The sequence below is a fragment of the Myotis lucifugus genome, unplaced genomic scaffold (genome assembly GCF_000147115.1).
Source record: "Myotis lucifugus unplaced genomic scaffold, Myoluc2.0 scaffold_316, whole genome shotgun sequence".
NCBI classification, from domain to species: Eukaryota; Metazoa; Chordata; class Mammalia; order Chiroptera; family Vespertilionidae; genus Myotis; species Myotis lucifugus.
The window spans coordinates 374,737-389,921 of record NW_005871364.1 but is presented as its reverse complement, the minus strand read 5'-3'; the positions used below and the strand labels follow the sequence as shown (position 1 = coordinate 389,921).

The following is a 15,185-nucleotide window of genomic DNA, read 5'->3' as shown; positions in this document are numbered from 1 at the left end:
ACCTAGCTTTGCAAAATTCTGGTCTGGGAAAGTCAGGGAAGTGTCCACTGGTCAGTATTAAGGTGGATGGTAAGAATAGGGACGCAGAATAGCTGACGTTTATCGAGTGCGCTATTAAGTAGGAAAGACGCACGCCTGTGTTTCTCCCTCACTCTCTTTTACACATTCAATCCCGCTGACACCAGGAGGTGGGAGTTTTCAGACCAAGCAGTTCTGCAGCACCAGCCGGGTGTCCTGCAGGGCAACTCGGTTCTGACCCTGCCCACCTGCAGTTAGCAGCTGACCCCACAGGTTAAAAGGCCCACAAGACTGCCTCACCTCCCCTGCCCCCTTCAGGTGCCAATCTCATGTCCAGGTTGTTACCTGTGCTCCTGACCAGTTGGCTAAAAATTGGAGGTTCCCACCACCCCATCCTTGGTATGATTAACTTGCTAGAGTGGCTCACAGAACTCAAGAAATCAGGTCACGTACTGTTTTCCGGCTTACTGTAAAAGGATATGAGAGAGAGGATAGTTGAACATACAGGTGGGAGAGGTGCATCGGGCAAGGTATGTGGGAAGGGACACCGCTCCCACGGTCTCCTGGAACGAGCCACCTGCCAGCCCCTCCGTGGGTTCAGCAGCCCAGGAGTCCCGGACCCACACCCTTGGGATTTTATGGAAGCTCCATCAGCTTACTTTCAGCCCCGCCCCCTTTCCTGGGGAACGGGATGGGACCGAAGCTTCTAGTCATGGCTTGGTCTTTCTGGTGCCAGCCCTCACCCAGGAGCCCAGCAGGCTCTGCTCCACTAGAACAGAAGACTCTCCTGTCATCCAGGGCATTCCCCCCTAGACTCCTTGGCCAGGTCTAGGAGTGGGCGTGAGCGTGAGCGTGGGCGTGAGCATTGAGACCTCGGCAGGTTATTAACCGCTGGGCCTCTCTCCTGGTCCCCATCTCAGGCTGCTGTGAGCATTTAATGAGTTAATGCGTGTGAAGTGTTTAGAACAGAGCCCAGTGCAGAGCAGGTGTGCGAGAGCTGCACACTAATGTCAGGATCAACATCGAGGTTCCCAGAGAGGGGAGACCGCACAGGCCAGGCCTTCCCCTGCCTGACTCCCACGCTGGCTCCGCTGGGGCCTTCTCAGCGGGGAAGTCCGATGCAGCCTGTTTGGGCTGCTCAGACCTGCAAGTGGCTTCCAGCTCACATAGCACATTGCCTTTTGCATCCACTGAGGAGCAGCCTGCATGTGGGGTCGGAGCCAGGTTCCTGAGTCCCCAGCCTCCCTGGTGAGCCCCAGAGACACTTTTCTGTTTCTTTCATGTGTAGCTGGTTATTGATCATGTCCGGGAAGCACGTGGGGAAGTTTGGGGGAGAAGGGAGAGCTGGGAATACAGCTGAGGATCCCGTCTTTGATTTCTTCCTAACCCCCTCCAGCCCCCCCACCTTCTCCCTTTGGGCACTATATTAGATAGGGTAGGCTAACGGCTAGTGCATATACCACCCCCAATTTGGGCTTAACATACTGGATCTTTATTAGTTTATACCACAGCAGAGTCCTGGTCATGGGAGACACCTGGCCCTCTAGGCCTCAGCAGCTTCTATGGGATCCTCTGCTTCCTGCCTGCAGAGGAGGCATGAGGGGGGGTCGTGGGCCCCCCTCCCAAGGTGCCCGTCAGGGGTCGGTGCTGTAGGACACGCTCTTTTTTGCAGAGGTGGTAGCCTGGGGCACCGAGGCATTTGGAATTGACAAATGAAGGCGTGTTTAGTGCAGACAAGTTCGTATCCTGTAGCTGCCTTCTCCCTGGATCTCACCTTCCTTCCCCACCCTCTCCCTCCTCCTCCAGGAGTCTGCTTCTAACTCCCAGAGCAGGAAAGGGTCACCCTGCTCCATGGAACATCCCTTCTAGTTGGTCTCCAATGTTCAGTTTTTCTTTAAAGCGTGGTTTGCATTAGCACACATTCAGCCATCGATCATCCTGCTTGGGGAGGGGTGAGTTGTTTGAAGAAGACTTTTGAGCTGGGACTTGGAAAACAAGCAAGAGCTCACTGTGTGGACAAGGGGCTCTGGGGGCAGGGGGACATTCCAGGCAGGGGGGCGTGTCTTCCTGTGGGATATGGAGCTGCATGTGGCTGTCTCCCTCGCCTGAGTCTGCCTCCCGAGTGAACCAGCATTCTCTGCCTGACAGGAGAGGGCAGGGGCCTGGCACACAGCAGGTGCCAGGAAATGCTTGTGGAAGAAGTGAGCGAGCAAGCAGAAGCGTTGTCCTGAGCACTCAGAGGTGGGGGGGGGAGGGTGGTGGTCCTAACGGCCTGCATGGGCTGAACACCACCCTGTGCCGCATCCATAAACACATGTTCCAATCCATCTAAACAGCCCTGAGCGGTGTAGAGGGAACAGAGTTGCATCCTTATTTTATGAATGGGGAAACCAAGGCACCGATCAGATAAGCGACCTGCTGCAGCCTGGGAGCAGCTGAGCCTCGATGGGTTTCTGCATCTGCGGTGCCCGTCCTCCTCCTGACCAGGTGGTGGGAAGGTGGGGAGCCAGAGCCTCGCTGCCTCGGCTGCGGCTGGCATGACTGGGTTGCCTGTTTGAAGTTGGAGGTGACTTTCCAGCCACTGGGGTTGGCAGGCCTTTGTTTCATCCCCTCCCAGCCCTCCCCCACTGCTAGCCCGCCTCGCTGCCTCACCGCCGCCGCCGAGGGAACAGTGGGCCCTTGTTTCCCGGGTTTGAGCGCGGCACAGGCAGCATCCAGCATTGGCCTCCCAGGATGGCGTGACTTGGAAGCGCGGTGCCCGCAGACCTCCTCCGGCCCCAGTGGCGGCCCTTTCACTGAGAAGCCTTGTTACTCACAGAGGGAGACCGATCGAACCCCTTCTGTGGAAAAGAACAACAAGTCCCCTGGAAAGTTTTCTCTGGGGACAGAGCGAGGTCAGAAAGACAAAATGACACAATGGAAATGAGTTCACTTCTGCCTGAGCCCCAATGCCCACCCCGTCTGGAAACAGAGGTGCGTCCCCTTCTGAGGGTCCCCTCCTCTGTGGCATCCCCCTTCCTCTGAGGGTCCCCTCGTCTGCACATCCTGTCCTCTGAGGGCCCCTCCTGAGGGAGCAGCCTGTCTCCTCCTCCCCGGCCAATGCCTCTCTGGCCACCTGAGTAAAGCCGTGCTGGACAGCCTGTTACAGCAGAGACACTGCAGGGAGGGATGGCCGAGCAGGGACAGACGGCCTGATGTGTGTCCCAGGTCGCTTTATCGTGAAAGGGTTATACTGGCACAAGAACGCTCCTAAAATACACAAAGGAAGGTGGCCGGCGTCCAGAACTCGACTGTTTACCTTCAGCGGAGCAGCCGGGAACGCGGAGAGCTTATTTTCCAAACAGCCCCTGGTTGTCAGGTCTACAGCCCTGGCTGATGCCCGCAAGGATGAGACAGGGCATCCCCTCTGCCACCTGGGACCCCGGCTCCTCGGGCTGATTTCCGTCCCTCGTGCTGCACAGGAGACCCGGGAGGTTCTCAAGGGGATGGAGTTTCTGACTGGCCCCGGGGCGCACGGCCCAGCATCCCTCCTGGGACCTGGTTCCCTTCCGGGTGTAGCTGTCTTGGTTGAAAATACTGGCCTCTTATTTGTGGTGCCGGTCTCGGCAGAGCCACGGGTACAGCAGAAGTGGGTCCCTGGCCGTGGCACCTTCTGAGAATTGGCTGTTGTTTTCCCACGCTGCCCTCCCACTGACTTCTCTGTCTCCTTTCACTTTCTGCTTTCTTTCTGGGAAAGACTCATACAGACTCTGCGGACAGAACCAGCAAGGCCCTAGCCGTTTCCTGTTTTGGTTGAAGGAGAAACTGAGGCCCAGGGGATGCTGAGCTGGGCTTTGCACAGGCCCAGGATGCCTGGCAGCTCGGCTGGGGCCTGAGCCCAGGGGTGTTGCTGTTTGGCTTTTGTCCAGGCCTCACCTGGGCCGCTTCCCAACTGCGTGGCCTTCGCGGTCACTTTCCCTCCTGAGCTCTGGTGTCCTGGTGTGTGCAGGCGGGAACATCATCGCCAGGTTGGGCTTGCTGTGAGGACCAGGAGGGAGCCCGGAAGAGGGGGTCGGCTCTCCTCTGGTCCGCTTTCTGTTTTGTTTTGTACACAGGCTAGTCGCCATGGGAAGGGGAGTCTTCATTATTTTCTTTTTTTAATAGGGGAAATCCCTTAACATCTTTCCTGGCAGACAGTAAAAAAGAGGAGTTAAGGATATCAGCAGGAATGAGCTGGCACAGTGTGAAGGTTTAACTGAAACAGTTTAAATCTGGGCAGGGTCACAGGAGGCACCTGGGAGGGGGAGCTGTCACCACCCCAGGCCTGAGGGGACAAAGGGAGGGAGGGTGGCACGGGAGCCCTAGAAATAGCAGTGGTCTTTGGGAGGGGCTGCCCTGCCCACGGGGACTGTGGCTGCTGCCAGAAATATGGTGGGGGCATGAGGACAGTTAACAAGCACCCAGACATGTCTCTCTCTCTCTCTCTCTCTCTCCCATCTCCCATTGGTACTTCCAATTGCCCGGACTTGGTGGACAAGGCAGCCAGATGGTTGTGGCTCCAGAGGACAGCTTCCCAGGGCGTAGGGGCTGGGGTGGGGGCACTGAATGACAAGCGAAGGCTCAGATCTGTTTTTGTCCCAGCTCCCCGCTTTCTCACTGGGATCCCAGGCAGGTGTCAGAAGTCCGTGTTCTCCACCCGTCTGTGAAATCGCTTCTCATCATGTGGTTGGAAAATGAAATGATTGCACGCTGAGTTTGTAGCACGGTGCCTCCTAGAGCCATCATTGGTAGCTGTCCTTGTGATTTCTTTACTAACGACTTTGAGACAGTCAGCCTTAAATCCCGGAGGGAGTCCCACTTGGAGGAGTGGGGCTGAGGGCAGGGGTGGGGTTGGTGCCTCATCTGGCTTCTACTGAGGCCAGCCGGGGGGTCAGCCAGGTGCCGTGCTGGCGCCTGCTGCCTCCAAAGGCCTGGCCTTGCAGGTGGTGGTGTCCGCGTGCAGGGCGGCAGACATCTGGCGGGGCAGGCTGCCCTGGCTGTTGGCAGGTGCTCCTGCCTTGGGGTCAGGTGGTGCCGACTGTCTGTCAGCCAGCGGCTCTGGCTCCCTGGGGGCCCTTGTGCTCTTGAAACAGTAAACACGTGCCAGGGGAGCAGGGCGGGCAGTACCCACGATCACAGGCAGCCCTGCACTCCTTCACTCGGTCATGATCAGCCCGACTCCAGGGTGACGTGTGAGCAGCTGGTCTCTCGGCAGCAGCTCTCAGATTTATGGAGAGGACTGCTTTGCGAAGAGTTTGTGTTGTTTTGTGGAGTGTCCTCTTGGTTCTCAGTACACGTCTGGCTGTATGACTTCACCTCGCTGAGGTCTTCCTGAAAAAATCCGGGCTGTGGGGCAGAGGGGGCGTGTGCAATAAATTCTCTCTCTATAAAGCGATTGCACAGTGATGGTTCGCTCGACCTTTAGGTTCTTGGTCACCTTGATTCCCTGTGTGTCTTCTGCACCCTGGGTAGCGTGGGGCTCGGCGACAGAAGTGCAAACACGGGGCCTGCCCCGGTGGAGCGCTAGGATCCCCTTTGTCCTGTCTGTTTCCCTCGAGTGCCAGCCCTCCCACCCCTCCTCCGTGCTGCAGGGACGTGCGGAGGGTGGGGACAGAAGGGCAGTGGGCTCAGGTGCTGAAGTTCTTCTCTGTGTCTCCCCCCTCGCAGCTGAACCTCAGCCGGCCGATCGAGGAGCAGGGCCCCCTGGACGTCATCATCCACAAGCTGACCGATGTCATCCTGGAAGCCGACCAGAACGACAGCCAGTCCCTGGAGCTGGTGCACAGGTTCCAGGTGAGCGGGGACGTGAGGAGGGGAGCCTGTGAATGGCTCGTGCGTTTCTAAACTGCCTGGCTGTGTGTGTGTTCCCAGAGTGGTTCTGCCCTTGCCAAGACATGGCTTGTGGTCAGGCACGTCCTTGCCAGGACCTCCGTCTGGTTGGGTGTGAAATGGGATTGAACCAGGGTATGGTTGGCACCCCCTCTGCCCTCTGCCTGTGTAGGCATGACTTACCGATCAGAGTCCTGCTGAGTCCAGGTGCGGCTGCACAGCCACAGCCACAGCCAGCGGTTCTGAGTTGGCACAGGAGGTGGAACCTCTTGCCATGCTCAAGGTCTTAGGATTGGAACTGCCGTGGTGGAGACCCCCTCTGTGCTCATTACCTAGACACCGTGTGCTTGTCTCAGCACAGACCACACCCTCCTGGCCGTTCCCGCCTCCCTGCCCATTTCTCCAGCAGCCTGGGTCCTGACCCCATGGTGACCTGCCCATCACCTCGGGAGGTGCTGCCTTCGCCCCCACTGACTTGTCCTATATTTTCTCTGCTGTGAACAAGAACATGATTCATTCCTCTGGAAAGCAGCTCGGGGGTCATGAAAGACAAGGTCGTATTATCAGAGAAAAGGCAGCTGAAGCAGGGCCTCCCCAGTGGGAGGGGACGCTGGCGCTCGCACTTTTCAGTGTGATAATTGGAGGCTGACCTCCTGTCTGTCTTTATCAGGACAAAGGGGACTCTCACTGCCACACAGTAGCCCTCTGCTGACCGCGTTTTCTTCCTCCCCTGTGTTCGGGGTCTGTGACCTCAGCCTCCTTCCCTCCCATGGCTCTCAGCCCTCCCAGCTGACTGCCACAGATTGCTGCTTCCTGTGTGCAAGCCAGATGCAGTGTGGCCTGTTTGTGGCCCAGCTGGTGGCCCGTTGTCTGGAGGTGGGGGGTGCCGTCCCCATGTGGTGCCCTCCGGGGCCTTTGCCTTGCCAGTGGCCTGAAATGTTTCCCGAGGGCTGGAGGCCACAGGGAAGGGCATATTTGGGTTCCCCTGTGGCCTGGCTGAGCCTGGTTTCTTACTATAAAACTAGAGGCCCAGTGCATGAAATGTATACACGGGTAGGGTCCCTAGGCTGGGCCAGCGATCAGGGCCGATCGGGGCCTTTTGGTTGCCAGCCAGGGCCTCCCTTCCCTGGCTGCTGGCTGCCGGCCGGGGCCTTTCTTTGTTCTGCACCACACCCTGGTGTTCAGTACACGTCATAGCGAGCGATCGGTCTCCCGGTCGAACTCCTGCAGGGACAATGTGCATATTAGGCTTTTATATCTATAGATGGTGTTAGTACCAGGAAACCTCCCACAGTGTGGGAGGAGTAGGTGACACGGTGCACATAAAGTGCTTTCATACAGTGCTAGGGTGTAGCGAGTGCAGGTGATGCTTTGATCACATGACCTCCCTGAGCCTTACTTTCCTCTTCTGTAAAATGGGAATACTTCTCCAGGTGGGCAGGTTGCTGCAATGAGTAATGTTCATTACCTTAGAGAGCCTAATGTTTGCTGAGTGCTTCTACTGTAGCTGTGTTCCTGCTTCCTCCAAGACAAAGGACTTTACAACCCCCAGCCTGCCATGCCCTGGGAGCTAGAGAACAACCACCCCCGGGGCCTCACATCCCTGTTTCCCCCAGACACAGCTCACAGCCCAGGGCAGGTGACCACTGACGTAAAGGAGAGCAGGGTCCTCGGTGTTCTGGTCTTAATAGAAAAGAAGGTTACAGAGAGAGCGTGTTAGGGGGATGTGGGGACGTGCAGTTTAAGGGCTTCAGCCACCGGGTGCATTTCTCAGGGAGGTCTTGCCGGGTCCCTGGAGTCTGTCCCACCCAGGGCACACACACCCCGCCAGCCTCAGATGACTGAGGTGACCGCAGGGTAACCTCCCAGCCTCGGGATTTCTGGGATAAATTTTCACTGCAGTCTGTTCTGCTTGGAGCCGGATATCTGATAAGGACAGGGCGTTGCCTCCTTTGTGAAGAGAACAATCCTTTGGGGAAAAGGGTGACAGGCTGCACTTTCCAGAGGCCCCAGGAAGAGGGGAGTCAGGCGGAGGCTGGCATAGAGGAGGACCCAGAGGCGCCGGGAGAGGGCCAGGGACGAGGCGGGCTCAGCGGTTCGCCGGCCTTCCTGCCACCAGGCATGGTGCTGACAGTGGTGACCTGTCGTCCCACTCTGCAGGCCACACAAGAGTGAAATCCAGTGCCAGACCATGTAGACTGACACTTGACCTTGATCACATGTTTTCAGATTCCTGTTTGAATACTTCTGAGACATTAGCAAAGAGGCCTGGGTTTAGGAGGTGGAAAGCAGAGCCCAGGGCTTGGGTTTTGCAAAGCTGGTCTTTCCACATTTTGCTGTAAGAAAACAGATGGTTTGCTTCCGGCGGGCTCATCTCAAAGGGCCCTTTTCAGAGGCCGGTCAGGTCCCTGGGGAGGTGGTTGGGGTGTGGGGAGATGTCCTGGCAGCCCCGAAGCATTTTGCCTATGGGATGCCCCATCCAGCCTGCAGGGTCTGGGGTGGAGAGGACCTCTCTGAGCTGAGAGGCTGTGCTATTTTCCTGGCGGCCCTTGTCAGGCCGGGAGAGTGTGGGCCCGGGGCTTATTGCAGATCACTAAAGCCAGTTGCCATAGAAACCACCCGTAAGCTTAAAAAAAAAAGTTGGCCTCGAGGGCTTGGCTTGGAGAACCGTGGGGATGATTCAGTTGTTTTTCTGTGCCAAGTTCATGTGGAGCCAGCAGCCTGGTGCCGCCAGCGCTCTGCCTGAGACGCAGTTCTCAGTGAACAGCCTGGGCAAAGGTCTTTTGGGGATTCACCCATGTGGCCAGTGGGGCTGGAGCAGTGGAGGGTCCTTGCCCCAGGCCTTAGGAGAGCAAAGAGAACTTTCTTCTCACTGGCATCCAGGGCCACCTGTGAGGAGTGGCGGGGGTGTCCTCCTCCTGCTGCAGCTCACAATTGTCCAGAAGGGTTTCGGTGATCGTCTTCCAAGAGGCACGTGGAGTGGTCTCGGTGGATCTTTGTGACAATTTTCCTGTATGAGCTTAAAAGGGAAGGTTTGAGTCAACCGTCACCTCTTCTTCCCATCTTGATTAGCTGGAAAGATATGAGGTGTCCCCCGAAAGGCCCCTGGACCATGTCTGAACACCAGGACAACTTCCTCTGCAGTGGCTCACTGTTTGCTGAGCTCCCAGCCGGAGGGAGGCCGGGGGGACACCAAGATGTGCCCTCACAGCCCCAGAGCGAGGCGTTAGGAGACAGGCAGACCTGGCACTGCTCGACCTGGACTAAAACTGTCCCTCCCCTCTCACTGAGGTGATGATAAAGCCTGACATCTCTAATATGGCCTGTGGGGGCTGCCCAGTCTGGCCCCCACTTCCTCCCCAGTCTCATCTTGTCCTACCTGCCCCTTCCGTGCCGTGCTGGCCCTGCCACTGCAGCTGCTCACGCTCCGTGCTCTTGCCCACCTCAGTGCCTTTGCACAGCCGTTTCCTTGCTTGGGATTCATTCCCGCCCCGGCTCTTAGCTCAGGTGCCCCTTCCTCAGGGATGTCCCCTGATTATCCGACTAAGGACCTATTCCCTATCCTAGACCCTTGTCCTCATAACTCCATGCTTTCCTTCCCTCCTTTTGGAAGGTTGTAATTCTTTAAAAAAAAATATTTTTATGGATTCCAGAGAGGAAGGGAGAGGGAGAGAGAGAGATAAAAACATCAGTAATGAGAGTGAATCATTGATCGGCTGCCTCCTGCACACCCTACACGGGGGATGGAGCCAGCAACCCGGGGCATGTGCCCTGACTAGTAATCGAACCTCCCGTGACCTGGTTCATAGGTCGATGCTCAACCACTGAGCCACATCAGCCGGGCAGAAGGTTGTAATTCTTTATCAGTTGCTACTGTCGGTCTCTCCATTTGGGGTTAGTCCACAGGGGCGGGATTGCGTCTGCTTCATGCGCACCTGGCATCCCTGTTGCCGCACACGGGCCTCCATGTGTGTGGAGTGAAAGAATATCGTGGCGCTGGCCTTGTGCAGGGTGCCCTGGCGGGTCAGCGGAGGGAGCCAGCGGTCCAGTGAGCAGCTGGGGGCAGGCCCCAGAGCAGGCCCCAGAGGGAGGAGGCCAGGAGGGTTTCTGGGGCCATAGCTCTGCCCTCTGGGTGCGCATGGGTGCTTCCAGGGTGGGCCTGTAGGTGGGAGAGAGGGCTTTCCCCAGGCGGTGGAGCTTGGACTTTGTCCTGCAGGCTCAGGATGGGGGTGGTAAGATCAGATTAAATTGGCGTGAGGCGGGGAGGGGGGATGGTTGCCAATGCAAAAAGAACTCTGAGCAGTGGGGACACTGTCGTCATTGGAGCCTGGCAGAGTCTGAGATGAAGAGGGAACTCCTGTCATTGGAGGCTCTGCAGTGCCCGCTCCTCACCCCAGGGTTCCCCCTCACCTCAGGCCCCCGTGGTCCCGGGCGCCCCCTCCCTCAGCTGTGACGGGCCAGCCTTTGAGCAGGGACCCGTGAGGTGAGGGGGAGCCAGCCTTTGAACTGTCAGCTGTTCGGTTGTGTAAAATGGATCTGGGTGGGGACCCCTTTCCTGGCTGTGGTGGGTGCAGCCGGGAGTGCACACTGTGCCAGCTGGTCCTTGATCACGGTCTGACCTGAAAGGACACAGCACGGAGTGCTCCTTCCTTGCCCATTCCCCACCCCACCCCTTATTTAAAAACGGGTTTATTGAGGTATAACTCACGCACCATACAGTTCTCTCTTTGAAAAAGCGTACAATCCATGCTTGTTAGTGCATTTACAGTCACTCGCAGCCGCCACCACAGTCAGTTTCAGAACATGTTCATCACCTCAGAAACGCACCTGTCACTCCCGCTCCCAACCCTAGCAAGCACCACGTTCTGGCTACGATTGCCCTGTTCTGGACTTTCTTATGATGGAACCACACAACACGTGATCTTTTGTGTCTGGCTTTTCTCACTGGCGTGCTTGCAGGGCTCATCCATGTAGTCGCATGGATCAGAGCTTCATTGCTCGTTCTGGCTGAGTAATACTGCACTGTGCGCATGCATCCCATGCTGATCCAGGCATTGCCTGATGGACATGTGGTGGTTGCCATCGTTGGGCTGTTACAAATAACACTGCTGTAAACATTCACGTACATATTTTGCTTGTATAAGTGTTTTTATTTCTCTTTAGTGTGTGCCCAGGAGTGGAAACCGGGGTCATGTGGTCGGTTGGGAACCACCAGACGTGTCCCCAGTGGCTGCACCGTTTTACATCCCCACCAGCGGTGTATCTGCGTGTTGACCTCAAGTCCCTCGCGCTGGTGATGTCCAGCACTTTTCATGTACTTACTAGCCACCTGTTTATCTTCCTCAGCGCCCTCCTTAGACTTTCTGTGTGTGTATCTAGAGCCCGGCGATTGGCCTTTTTCCTCCTGTGGACAGTTGCGCAGTGTCTCCCCCAAATTGCCCACCCCCCACCCCCAGCAGTATCCTTGGGAACCCGGATGGGAGCCCATTGCCTGGGTTCAAAGCTCTCCCACCACGTCTTGCTGGCTGGCCTAGATTTCAGTTCCCTCGTCTGTAAAATGTGGACACCTGCACTCCCTACCTGTGAGGGCTGCGGGAGGACTGAGCGTGTCAGCACGTCAGGCACCAGAGCACTCGGGGCCGATGGTCCTGGAGGAGACGGTGGACGTCTGCCGGACCTGCCCATGTTGGACCTGCCCACGTGTGGCCTGTCTCTCCCTGGAAGTGGGCTGCGGGCTCCACTTCCTCTTGGGGATGGCGGAGGGGATGCCTTTCTAGGCCCTTCCTGCCCCGTCTGTCAGTAAAGCTGGCTGGGCTGCAGGAACAAGCGGCCCCTGGAGCCCAGCCCTGGCTTATTTCTACCTGGGACACACCCCATCGGCAGGTGGCCTGGGCTCTGCGGCGTGTCTGGGACTTGGGATGATGGGGCAGCAGTGACAGGCCATCGTGGCAAAGGGAAGAGAACTCAGTGAAGCTCGTTCAGGCTCTTGTTTCTGCCCCAGAGTGGCACGTGCCCTGGACGGTCACATTTTAGTGGCCGCACCGATCCTCAAGGCCATGACTGACTGCAGGGAGTCAGGCCAGGGAGCCAGACGTGAACAATAATACAGCAGCCCCTCAGCACTCTTTTCTTCTAAAAACCAGGAAAGATAATGAAGCTGCCCCGTAGGGGTGCTGTGAGGATTAAATGCGTGGCCATGCACGGTGCCCTCAGAACATGCCTGTATGAGCGTACGCGCTCACCACTCTGCCGGCGCCTGGGTGCGATGACACGCGGAAAGCACTCGGCCAGGTGGCACACTTAGTGGCACTCCGTTATGTCGGCCCATTATCATTACTATGATGAGGCCAAGGCAGTAAGTACTGCTCTCGCCGCCTTATCTGTGGCTGGCGGCCCCAGCCAACTTGAGAGTTCTTAGTCGTAATTGGAGTCAATGAGCCAGTGATTATGAAAGTGTCCCCAAATGGGAGCTTGCTCTGCGACGAGGGTGGAAATGTGGACTGATTTTAGCTTAAGAGGCAGGGCAGGGCCGGTGTCGGGTCCTGGGAACCCCTTACCTGGGCCTTGCTTGCCCACCTGCCACACAGGAACGTGCCGGGATGGCATTGGGGGCTGTGATGTCCAGATCAGAAGGCGTTGCTGGGAGCAGTGGGATTACCTTCAAGGTCACAGCTCGTTTTGCTCCTGACCCCTAGGGCTCAGCTGCGCTGAATGAAGCCCTGTCAACCTCGGGTGTCTGTTGAGCAGCCAGCAGTGCAGGTAGGATGTTGTAGGGGAGGAGTGGGAGTAGAAGAGACAGAAGTTTTCTTGTTCTAGGTTTCCTAATCTGATCAGGAAGATAACATCTAAACCTATGAAAATTATGAGTTTCAGTCCCTCTTGGGGGCGGAGCCTGGCGGCCTGTGGGCCTCTTGGTGGGTGGAGTCAGATTAAGAACTTCAGGCGCCAGGTGGTTACCATGGAGCCAGGGAGAGGCCACTGTTGTCCAAGCACAGCCCAGGCGGCCCCCTCTGCTCTGGGCACTTCAGTCTCTCACGTCATTTGGTGCTTATACCAGTCCCTGGGAAGGTGGGATTACTTCCCCGTGTTTCCCGTGAGGAGACAGGCCCCGGGATGTGAAGCCACTTGCCCAGGCTCACTCAGTAGAACCCCACGTGTGCTTTTTCCAAATACGCCTCAGAGGACCCCCGGGCGGTGAGGGCCAGTGACGCAGGGTCAGCTGAGGAGCTCACCGTCAGGGACAGCCTCCGACAGCCGGTGCCACAGGATGAAATGCTGGCTGGCAGATGCCAGGGGAAGCAGAGCTGGGCATATGCTGGTCCTGGCCCCAGAGGGCGGACCCTGTCCTGGGGTGGCCATGAGGCCAGCCTCCCCGTGATGCTGCCCTGGGTCCCGAGGCCACTCCTCCCGTGGAGGGCCAGTGCACAGACGTCCATTGTGTTCCCAGGCGGCAGGCGGTGGCTGTGATCCCTCTCTCTGCCCGGGAGGTTGGTGCCACTTAGTGCCATTAGCCAGCTGCAGGCCCTTCCTGTGTGGAGAGAAGACCACGACTTTATGACCCTGTCACCAGCCTGGGGCAGCGCTGGACTTTGTACAGCACTGGGTGGTGTGTGTGTGTGTGTGTGGGCGGGTGGTGGCGGGGGGGAGGGGGGGTTCCATGGAAGCTGAACCCTGGCCCAGCATGCCGGCTGCAGTCCCTCCGTGTGTGTGTGTGTGTGTGTGTGTGTGTGTGTGTGTGTGTGCGTGTGCTCGGGTGGTGGCGGGGGCGGGGGGGCTCCATGGAAGCTGAACCCTGGCCCAGCGTGCCAGCTGCAGTCCCTCCGTGTGTGTGTGTGTGTGTGTGTGTGTGTGTGTGTGGGCGGGTGGTGGCGGGGGCGGGGGGGTTCCATGGAAGCTGAACCCTGGCCCAGCGTGCCAGCTGCAGTCCCTCCGTGTGTGTGTGTGTGTGTGTGTGTGTGTGTGTGTGTGTAGACGGTCAGGCTTCTACAGCACAGGGTTTCAGAAACACTAATGTTTGTTAACAGTACATTTTCCCAAAGTTGTAAATAGAACCTGTATACACATTATTTTAGGGATCTTTATCCTTGGCACTGTTGACATGTTGGGCCGGATCAGCCTATATTGTGGGGAACTGTGCTGTGCATAGTAGGATGTTTAGCAGCATCCCTGGCCTCCACCTACTAGGTGCCAGTAACACCCCCCCCAATTGTAACAGCCCAAAGCCTCTCTGGACATTGCTGACTGTCCTCCTGGTCGGACCCCTGCATTTCCCAGAGCACCCCAGCTCTGAGGGCCTCACACGTCAGTAAAGCCACCCTCACTGGGCACAGGGCATGGGTTTTGGAGAACTGGGCCTCTGACCGAGGGGTCCGTATTCTCGTGGGTTCTTCACTTGAGTGACGCCTGCAGCGGAGAGGTCGCCCTCTGCCTTTCTCCTCCTGCCCTGATTTGGATCCATGCCTTCCTGCTTGCTTCCTTGCTGCCTGTGTGGGCTGCGTGCCCATGATAAAGCCCAGCGTGGTTTCCTTTGACCTCATGTAATAGCTCACGAAGCCTCCCACCCGCCCAGAGTGAAGCTGTGAGCAGCCCTGGTCCTCCTGGGCCGGACAGAGCCAGGCCTGAGGACCTTCTCTGAGCCCCTCCCTGCATACTCCACATGGTGGGGTCTGTGCCCCTGCCTGCCTCGGCCCCCCCACTCCCTGGCTTCCAGCCCCTGACCTGTCCATGTCTCTCCATTGATATGTGAGATGGTTCATCAAATAACTGTTAGGTCATCCATTCAACAAGTCTTACTTGAGCACTTACTGCATTCCAGGAATCATAAACAGCACTGCAGGTGCAATGAAGAAGAGACCAGGTAGACCCCGCCCCGCCCCACGAGTTGTGTGTGTGTGTGTGTGTGTTGGGTGCGGGGAGGGGTTGGGATGGGGCAGGGGTGATGTTAACAGAACACAAGCAAATGGAGGAAAAAGTAACACATTCTCTGATTATGTTGTTAAGTTCTAGGAAGAAGAAAAATCTGGGGAAATGGAATCACTTCCCCACTTTTTGGGTGAGGAAACGGAGCCCCCCGGATGTTAAGTTACTTGCCTGGGTTCGCTCAGGAGCTTTTTCAAATATGCCCCCCAGGGGCTTTGGCCAGCAGCTAACAGCCCCCTGGGGGGTAGGGACCCTGTGATTCAGGGTCACCTGAGGAAGAGAAAGGTCACCATTTGGATTATGAGTCAATGGGAGTTCTTATAACCTTACTCTACAGCCTCTAAGGGGTAGATACCAGCTCAGAGGCTGAAAGTTCTCGGGAAGCCAGGGGAGATTGGGGA

General features: G+C 57.3%; 1 protein-coding gene across 1 annotated transcript in view; it reads left to right on the top strand.

The window, feature by feature from the left end:
- Positions 1 to 15,185, top strand: part of ITPK1 (inositol-tetrakisphosphate 1-kinase) — a 112,266-nt gene that overhangs the window by 51,375 nt on the left and 45,706 nt on the right. Inside the window, 1 exon segment of the mRNA XM_023764087.1 lies at positions 5,704 to 5,829. Within this exon segment, the coding sequence (XP_023619855.1) occupies positions 5,704 to 5,829 (126 nt within the window).